This window comes from Pecten maximus, chromosome 18 (genome assembly GCF_902652985.1).
Source record: "Pecten maximus chromosome 18, xPecMax1.1, whole genome shotgun sequence".
Taxonomy (NCBI): Eukaryota; Metazoa; Mollusca; class Bivalvia; order Pectinida; family Pectinidae; genus Pecten; species Pecten maximus.
The window spans coordinates 14,375,026-14,386,191 of NC_047032.1; the positions used below are offsets into that span (position 1 = coordinate 14,375,026).

General features: G+C 31.6%; 1 protein-coding gene across 1 annotated transcript in view; it reads left to right on the forward strand.

Moving 5' to 3' along the window:
- Positions 1-11,166, forward strand: part of LOC117316637 (glutaminase kidney isoform, mitochondrial-like) — a gene marked incomplete in the record, with an annotated part of 44,449 nt that overhangs the window by 1,856 nt on the left and 31,427 nt on the right. The window contains 3 exon segments of the mRNA XM_033871317.1: positions 3,708-3,728; positions 9,683-9,776; positions 10,614-10,750. Coding sequence (XP_033727208.1) covers positions 3,708-3,728; positions 9,683-9,776; positions 10,614-10,750 — 252 coding nt within the window.

The following is an 11,166-nucleotide window of genomic DNA, read 5'->3' on the forward strand; positions in this document are numbered from 1 at the left end:
TCAGCAGCTGTCTCCATTCCAATTCCTTCTACAATGTATCTTATGATCAGGGGCTGATCTACTTAATTCAATGATACCACGTACAGATAATAATTTTTTTGAACCACGTTGGCAAGGCTTTGTTGGTCTGAAAAAGTGGTATAGAACACTAAATTTTAAAACTATTAATTATTCTGGGTGGTAGGAACATGTCAAGCCCCTGTGACAAGGAGCTCTCTCATCACTATTACTAATTTAGTAATTAGTTAAAACAAAAGCAATAAAACTAGAACCCCTGTGACATAAGAGTGCTATCTGTAGTTTAATCTGTTGGTTTTTTTCGTGACTAAATATAGTACTATAATGGCATGTTGTATACATACAATGTACACATGAACAACATATAGCTAGACCTAGTTCTGACCTCCAGGTTCTCCAATTTCTAACCAGACTTTTTAGTCTGGATTGCATGTTGACAGCACCCTAGGGGCATGGTCTTTAATCCATAAACAACACAAATAAATAAGTTATTGGGTATGTGTTATATATTGTGTGTACATGCTTGACCTGTTCTGAACTTAATCATTAAGTTATAGACTTGTCCATTTTTATCCGTCCACCTCAGGTTATTGACCAAAGCGACGTTAGGCAAGTATAATTCCCTGACTATTGAACAACTTCCAATAGGAGTTCATTAATGCAAGAGGCTTAATTCAGTTATCATTATTTCTTATTAAGTAGAACGTTAGCTCAATTCAGTTGACGTATTGATTCCATACACACAGACTTCGATGATCTAATTGTATATATGTATATGGCTCAATTTGATTTTTTTTTAAATATAATATTTTGTTTTTGGATTAAGACAGGTAAACATTACACAATGTAGGGTGTAGTTGATAATTTGAACTGTCATTTTTTAAAGAAAAATAACAAATGAAAAATAACCATTGATATATTTCAGTCATAGACTCATACCGAATTATAAAGCTAGCGCTGCACATATCATTTGTGCTTGAACAAATGGTTATGTTAATGACTGAGTGATGAAATGATGCAGATAGATCTTCAAGTATGTGATTTAAGTTTAATGTCAAAGTAAATGACTTTCAGAAGGAATTTACAAGAATCACAAAGTTGACCTCACAAACATAATATTATATACCATATTTGACCTAAATAAGCGCATTTGCCCTTATGAGTACACCCCACCTTTTATCAGGAAAAGAGATTGCATGGGTGCTGATAATTGAAACATAAAGCAGAGTTTGCACTGGGCTTTTCATAAATGGGGTCCTTTTCAGATAAAATGAGGTCCCTGTACATGTGAATAATTTGAATGGAGCTTCCAGAAAAAAATGGGGTCCTTTGTATGCTTCAAAAGGCTATGGGAATGGCTTCAACATGAAACCTGATAAAGAGTTCCTTAATTTCATCTCACAATCACTGATCTGCTATAATAATCTTCAGCCTTTTAACCAAAGACTCTGGACTGTTTTTGCTACATACAGATATTTGTAAATGAAAAAAGTTATTTTTCACACCCAGATTTCACTCGGAAAACTTTTCCTTGTACGGTACATGGTTTTATTAAACCCATCCCTTTTGTGTTTTCGTAAGCGCACAGTGCACTTATTAGGTCAAATATGGTATGATAAAATAGATAATGTTGAACAACAATATATTAAACCAGTTGAAATATAAATGCTTGCATACGCAAGCTAAATATTGTATCTATAATTAATATACAGAATGTAATTTTACTAAATTAATGCCATAAATTTCTTACAACTTTTAATTAATCATGCGAGTGCATGCAGGTGTTAAATTTTGATCTTGGGAACCATACATCCGAGACATATATATGTCTTTGCATGCATATATTATACAATTTTGTCATGCTTAGTCAACAGTTGTCAACCCATGCCATGACAACTAGCTGTGACAGGTAAATTTTATCCTTGACAAATAAAACTATGGGCTACATATATATATATATATAGTTCAACTTGATGGTGACATTGTGTATTGCTTAAATATGTAAACATAATTTAAATGACACAACAAGACAAGGCATTAAAAAGTAATCGCCTGAAGATAGCCGATACACGGCTTGAAAACGTTAGCGATATTCAACCGGAATTGTCTTGTTGTGTCATTTATGTTTACATATATATATATATATGTTCATCAGTTCATATATATGTATGCAAGGTTTGACTGGCATCAATACCAGCTAGTGTAGCATGGTATTTTGAATCATGGTGTAATATGACCCATTGACCCCCATCCTAAACTGTTCACCTATACTTTACTCTATAGTCAACCTACCTATGCAAATTGGTACTGTTTATAATGATACAACATTGTTTTAATTAAAATGTTACATATCATATGAAAAAAACTTGTTACAGTGACTTTGGTATGGGGGGTCATTTTACCATAATGGTATTTTGACCCAAGGGTCATGCATTAATTTACCATGGGGGTCCAAATACCATATATACTACACCAGGTATATCTTACTTTTAAAATAGCACTTATACAATTTAATCAGGTGGCAATGTGCCGTCTTGTAATTTTGTGGGCAAATATTGGATTATTCCTACATGAAACTCTTCAAACCTCTTAATTGTACATGTAATTAGCCTGTAATTAGCCTGTGTTTTTTTTGTGCAGGCTCTGTATATGAAAAAAAAAAATTATTTTATAATTTAATATGTACAACATTTGTGAAACATATAAAAGTACGTGGTACATTAAGTACCCCCAGAAAACCCTCTACATGACGTACTTCTACCATGGCCAGGTAATATGGCCGACTTCAACTGGTTGAAGGTTATAATGTCATGTATGAAATGGTTCTGACAAGAAATGGAGTGAATTTTAACAGAATTAATATTTGAAAGATGAGATTGCAAACCTGTGGTTTTTAATTTAATTTGCACCTCTACATTTTAAATTCAGACAGACTTAATAGACATATATGTAAAATATATTCTGAAGGTGTAAAAATAATGCAAAGTTATTTATATTTTGGAAGTTGTGATGATATGGGATATAGGCTTAATATGTAAGATGGCAACGTGCATTTCGGCTTATTGCCTAAGTCGGTTAATCGGGTAAAAAGTCCCCGCAAATAGGCAACCAATAAAGCGGAATGCACTGTAGTAGTTTGTTAAGATGATAAGTGTTAATTTTTCCCTTTTGTGACGCCTATTCATACAGTCCTGCATTAACTGACAGTATAATTAAATAATTTGACAGCTAGCTCGCTTTATGCAATTCTATTACACTGTAATATGTGTTTATAATTTTTACTTGCATATATATATATTTAGATAATCAAGAAATGAAATGTAAATAATTGATCATAAATGCATTTTTATAGCAATTATGTATATTTTCATGTAAGTTGTAAGTATATTTTTAACCTGTGCAATGAGTAAATACTGCATAACAAAATTTGGTGTTTGGTCAGTTTTATGCTTTGAAAGTCTAATTTTATTATAACTTTTTCGAGACATGTACTATTTACATGTTTTTGAGACAAGTGATGCAATATCATGCTAATTGATGATTGATTATCAAATAACATTTTCATTGATAATTTATGAATTATATCGCTATGCAAATATTGTCTAAAATGACTGTCCCTGCAATTATCTCCCTTGAATTTGAAATCGCTAATTTACCATCTACCTTTTTCTTCCCCATTCTATTTATAGCCAGTGTGATGCAATTATCAGGTATGTATGCTGCAGTTTCATTGGCCAATGGTCATGAATTGTCTTAATTAAAATTCCTGTATAAAAATAAAATGCTGCACATATAAATTATTATTAACAAATAAAATTTTCAGAAATATTTTGTGGAAGTTAAATGTCTGTATTATACGCAAATGTGGTTCTGTTGTCATGAGCTCGAGATGGTCAATTAAAACAGGTTTAGAGAATGGAAAGTTATAATGTTCATATGGAAACTGTTTTCATGTGTGTCCGCGAACTTAAAATAAATAAAGAACAGTCGAAGACTTCTTCCATCCAATTTAACTTTATTTCTCAGAAACTGTGAAAATATTATCATCTTCAACCAATTTAAGTACATTGTTGTACTGACTAAATAATATGTCAATTAACTATACAATGTTGTGTTGTTTGACATAATTATATAAGGCGGTACTGAATTATGTCAGCCACAGGCTGGACCCCTGTTACATTGAATACAGGTTAATTTGAAGTATTTTTCCATATCCCCAAGGATTTCAATATAACCAGGTTCGACTGTTTGTATACCTAGTTGTAATTGGAAAAGGCAAAACATTGTTTGCATCTAAATCCTGATGGAATATCTGAATGATTTACTTTGCAGTTATAAATATACATGTATATACATGTATAAATATATGTATCAAAGAAATTTCATATACTAATAAATCCAAGCTAGGGTTCTTCTATTTTACCTTGCCTCCACCACATATATTATCAACTAAAAAGCATTGTATAATAAGTAATATTGGTATTTAGGGTTTACAATGAAATTTAAAACAAAAAACAAAAAAACAACATGGCTTCAGACTTAAAGTTTGATTTCAAAATATTTAAAATAAAAATAGTGAACACATAGTTTAGCAAAATTTAATGTGTACATGCCCGATATATGGTAGTGTCACCTGTATATTATATAATTTATATACAAATCAGTGATTGTTTTGTGCAACAGCCAAATTCATTAATATTCTGCCAATGCAATCCCCAGGAAGCCTATAACTCAATATATAATAAAAAAATAAAACTAAAAAATTTTACAGAGTGCTCATGATAAATAAATCATCAAAATATTGGACGATTATAAAAACAGATTGTCAATCATTTCTCTAACCAATCAAATAACTTTGATCTGTCTACCACTTGGCCAGTCTTTTAATTAGCCAATCAAATCACATGACTCTTATATGTGTAATTACATGTATGTATACAAAACTTGATGAAGTTGAATGGTCCCGATTTCCATTGCTTCAAAGCTAGATGGCAAGTTGTTGATAATCTCGAGATTTGCTCAATTTGGATTCAGAGGTCTGCATGTATATTGGAACTAATTGCATGATTAAACTTTCCAAGTAGACAAGAACACATTGATTAAAGAAAGATGCTTAAGATTATTCAGCACTTAAATCTCTAAAAGGTTTCACTAATAAAAGTTATTCAATGATAACTGAGCCTGATACATAACAGCGATGTATTGAATTTGTTACCGATGTAGAGTCTAGTAATTGCACAATTATTAAAACAGCACTTCAGCTTATAGTTTTGGTACTGACTAATTAACATACCATCAATATTATCATCTGTTTCAATCCTAATTAATTAATTTTAAAATTCTGTGTCTTTAATTAAAATGTATCTCACTAATTAATAACCTTAAGAGTATAGAACTACATGTAATATCTAATCCTGTATTGTTTTAGATATGTACAATTATATCCAGCAATAAGCCCAAATGCCTCAAGTACTGTTTCGGTATATATATATAGAGGATATTGAATGGTTTCCTGTATAATATAACATATATTTCACGATCAGTATTGCAGACTATCAATATTTTCAAGAGTGCATCAAGCACGACTGAAAAATATCAATATATTCTGTCATACAAGTGAAATATATGTTTTTCAATGGGATACCATTCAATTTTCTTTTTATTGCATATCCGCAGGGGATTAAATTTCGCTATATTCACTGTCATTGAAAAATTTAATTACCACCCACCGAAATATTCAAAAAGTGTACATGTAAATCATTTATATTTCGGGTGGGATTTATTTTCATTATTTATTTTTATGTGCGAAGGGAGTCGATCATGAATTCAAATTCTTCTGATTATTTGTAAGAAAGTCTGGATGGTGGCCAAGCTACATGGGTTACTGGTAAAGGAGTATTGCAGAGTCCACGAATCTATATATAATATAGCTCATCATTCTAGATCATAGTTTGTGAAACCATGAACCACAGATTCTCGCAAAATCGAAGTGATTTATGGTATACAAAAAGGGAAAAAATTGTTAGTGCAAAATTGTTTACAAGACATGGCAGGCAAAATTTGATATCCAGGAACTAGGTAATACTGTGACAACTTTAAATTTTAATTTCAGTGAAAACGTTTGCAGTGTTCTTAAAATATTAAAGCATGATATTGACCCTCACATTTTTTACTTTTGAGTCAAACTGGCACCATATATGGGCTTATTGCTGGAGACATGTAAATTATACTTTTGTTACATAGGCACACAATCGTACAGTTCGTGATTTTTTAAGGATAAGTTGGTCATTTATATAACTATGTACATTGTGTATTTTACAGTATTGATTATGCAACAGTAACATTTGTAATTGTGTTATGAAATTAGATTTGGAGTAGTCAACAAACTTTCAGCAAATTTTTAAAATAAAAGTCTGAAATTGAGAGTTAGAAAAGTTTGATGGTGTACGTATATCTCTTTCAATTGTAATCCACATGGACACAGAACACATGGATTTGCAATCCAGATCTCATACCCAGAACAAGATTGGTGATGAAACGCTGTAACACAGCTTTTAATTGATTCTATTATTGACTGATTTTGTTTTGATAACAAGAGTTTAATCATAGTATATCATGTACACAAAAAATATTGTCTCATTTGGTTACAGATTTTGCAATTTCTTAGATATACTGTTTATACAGTATGTAGTACACAGGCAATATTTAAATTCACGTGAAATTCATGTGAAATTCACATGAATTTTTTTTTTCATGTGAAATTCACGTGAATTTTTTCACATGAAATTCACATGCGCATGTGATTTTTTTTTTCACGCGAAATTCACATGAAAACTTTCATGTGAATTTCATGTGAATAAAATGAAGTAAATTTCACATGAAGGAATATTGCCTGTGTACAGGTATTAAGAAACTTAAAATCCTCATTAATTATGAGGCAAAGGGCAGCACATTAAATTCCAAAGCCATGGTCCAAATATATATTATGTTTTACATTGCTTATATTATGGACTTTGGAATGAATTTGAAGTGGCAAGTCCCTGTGAGTTTCGGGCAGCACATTCACTTTTAATTCTTATTACTGTATTTACCTTAATAGGCTCACCTGTTCCAATAAATACAACCTGTCTGTATGGGGATGAATACACTAATTGAAATACATATATGTATATAAGTAACTTTAAACTCACTAATCTGCCAATGTTTTATATTCGGTCTTTAAACCAAAGACTCAGATTGTTTTTGCTTCATACGGGTATGTAAATGAAAAAAGAAAAAGAAAAAAAAATCCATCCAAATGTCACAATGAAATTATGCTCTGTACATGCATGGTTTTATTATAGCTCACCTGCTGAAAGGGCAATTGAGTATATACTGCCTTTGAGCGGCGTCCGTCATCCATCCGGCCATTTTAGGGGAAAATTTTTCCCTTTTAGCAACTTTTTCTCAATAACTCTAGATCTAGCGCATGTGCAGAGACCTGATACTGGTCTTGTGGTATACTGGGATGGAGGACTACCAAATTGTTTAAATGAATGATTTTGATCTACATTCAAGGTCAAAGGGGTCAAATTAAATATGCTAAAATCTTTAAGCGACTTCTCTTCAATAACCAAGAGACCTGAGGGAGTTGATATTGGGTCAGTAGAATGCTCAAGTAAAGGTCTGCTAATTACTTTTGTTAAAATAGATAGCATTATATCTACATTCAAGGTCACTGGGGTCAAATAAATACAAATCTTTAAATGACTTCTTCTGAATAACCAGGAGGCTTAAAGATTTTATATATATTGCATATGTAGTTTGTTGGGGTGAGCTGGCCTGGGCTACCAGTTTTCTTCAAATGAATGACCTTGACCTACATTAAGGTCACAGGCTAGGGTTAAATAGGCTTAAAATCTCGCAACAACTTTCAATAACCAAGAAGCCCAGAGGCCAGAAAAAATTTGTGTCTGTATAACATGCTTGGATGAAGGGCCGCCAAGTTCGTTCAAATGAATGACCTTGACTTACATTGAAGGTCTTAGGGGTCAAATGAGTGAAAATCTTTAAACAATGCTTTCTCCATAGCCAGGAGACTCCAATTAAAACCTGATATTGGGCCAATGATATTGCTAGAATGAAGGAATACAAAATTTATTCCTAGTCTACTCTTATTTGAATAATATGGTAATCAGTTTAGTATCTGCATAAATGACCTAGATCAACTTCAAAGTTGCTCTAGAAGCAGGTGAGCGATACAGACCAATTTGGTCTCTTGTTTTGTAATGGATAGTGCACTTATTAGGTTGAATATGGTATTCTATACATGTTCAGGATTATAACCATGCAAGCATGATAGTCAGTCTGACAGGAGGAGGTCATATTATGTAATAATATTCATACTTTACAAATAAAAATAAAATCTGTTTTCAAGATTCCTGCCTGTCTAATTAAAATACCTGGGACTAAATTGGTCGATGTTCATATTACATGACTAGATTTGTGTGACTTAATTGAACTGTCATGATAATTAGCCTAATAAAAAAAATATAGGCTGGAATGAAGCATTTTACAGCAAATATCATTATTAGATAATAAATCATATTTGAAGTTTATTCAATATGAAAAAATTATAATGAAATTTCAAATTAAACTTTTTATTCAGTTTTAGAGGATGAAATAAGACTACCTGTATTTGCTTAAAAGATGTTGATTTAAGGTTTAAAAATTTCTTTAAGCTTGTACTTGTCTATAAACGCTTATTATTTAATTTGTTTGACAGTTTCCGTTATTGAATTTTGATGTGTACAATTTCATTACCTGATCATGAGGTGTAAGAAACTGTCCTTTCAATAACTTTTGTCTGTTTTGTTGGACCATGCAGTGTAAATTGTCATATATAATTATCTTAGTGGGGGTAAATATACTATTACCAGCATGTCTGTCTGCCTATTCATCTCCTGGCAGAATTTTCTTTGACATGCACGTAGTTATTTTTCAGGATTTTTTTTCAAACATTTTCTGGTACATGTAATACCATTATGTCAGTGATTGTCCCTAACACGATTTTGACCCTTTTTATGGAAGTTATTATACACCTCTAAAAATATAGAACTTCTCTAAAGAAATAATTTGCATTCTGTGGTAATTACATGTATATATGGAAGCAAATCTTTAAAAACATTTTCGAAAAGTCTATATCTACTGTTGTACCCACTAATGTGATGTTTGGTTTTGACTTTTCTTTAAAAGAAGTTATAAATATAATGCCTTTAGAATTTGTGACAATTTTATCTGGCTATATGATTAGGCCTGAATGTTGTTAGACAATATTCCCCAAGTGATTTAATGTTTGCTTTGGAACCTTTCCAGAGTGCATTTCGTTATCTTTCAGAAACTTTTTTCAAACAATTTTGGTATGATGGAAAAGTTCTGCCCATCAATCAATTTTTTTATTCCCACCTTTTTGATAGGAGTAATTACATACGTGACTGTTTGAACTTTTCAGAGAGGACAACTTTACCGTAATTTCATTGGTTTCTGTCTTAATTTGTGACCTGTACTGCCATTTGAGGTCACATATTTTCAAACAGATTCTACATGGGTTTTTTTTTAAACAAAAAAAAAAAACAAAAATAGAAAATAAGAAAATTAACAACAAAATGTTCTGCTACTTTTTCAGTGAAATGGTAATGGATGTTAAAAATTTCGAAGACAGACTCTTCAACCATCTAGCTGACAAGGATGACAAAGTCTCCATTGGAAAATTCAAAAGTGTAAGAACCATCACATATTACTTAGTGATAAATATTCTTCTGTGATGAATTGGCTTTCAATCAAATCTTCTTTAATACCAAGAAAAAATATGTTTCTGAATTTCGTTTTTTGATTTCTCGTGTTATACAATGCAAGTTGAGGGCAGTTTTTAAGCCAAAAAAGTAGTGATGGCCGCAAGCTTATAAGTTGGAAAGATTTTTTTTTAATTTGTAATAACACATTCCGACATCCAGAAGTAACTTTAATTTAAATTTCAATATTCATTTAAAAGAAAAATAGAAAGAACAAAACAAACGCAAAAACACTGCTTATCTTGAGAAGAATGCATGTGAAAAATATTACACCTTGTATGAAACTTAATTACAGTTAAGCAGTATTGCATTTTACTCGATATTTTCAAAAAAAATCTGAATTTGCTTTATAATGTGGATCACAAGGGATTAGAAAGATTAGAAATATGTTTGCCCTGATAGAAATAATTTCTATTTTTCTGTAGAAATTCACTGAACTTGGAGTACTAGTACTTGTATTGGCGTCTTTCAGATCTTTAACAGTTTCTTCAAATCATTGTTACGGTATATGTGTCATTATTAGATTATCCATTTTGAAGCGTTTTAACTATTTGTGAAAATATCAATAAGTTGACACGTTCAATATACATGTACTGTAACACTGATGGTGTATTTCATGTGTGAAATAAATAAAAAAAAACACATTTCATACTATGCCACTTGCAATTTCCATAGCTTTTGAAACAAAAGGAAATGTGCTTTTGTCTTCTCAAAACTGTCTGTGAACTTTTATGAAAAAGGTTATTATGATTTTTTTTCTTGTAGTTGCTTCATCTGACCGGTTTACGAGAGTCTGACCCTCGACTGTCCGAATGTATGCAGAATTTTTCGAACCTTCAAAATGAAGCGGGCCAGAATGAGTTGTACGACAGTATACGAGTGGATCGATACCAGTTCAAAGAGTTAGTCTGCTAGGTCTCATAACGTACATTTATATTCAAACGTGTACAAATTAACACACGAAACGTACAAAAATATTCAATTCAATTGTCTACTATATTGTGAAAGTTGTAATGAATTTTTGTGGTTTGAAAAAAAAAGTTATTGAAATTACTGTGGAATAAACTTCAATTTCCTGTATATATTCTGTAACTTTTATGCATTTATTTTTAGGTAATCATAACCTTTATCCATCGTGCTTCGTCCGTCATCGTCCGCCATGCACCGTGCGCCGTCCATGAACTTTTTACATTTTAAACTTCTTCTCAATTTCCGCTAGTGGGATTGAGCTGAAACTTGCCAAAAATGATCCTGAGATGGTCCTGACCAAATGTTGTTATTTTTCTGGTCCATCCAAAATCGAAGATGGCCGCCATAG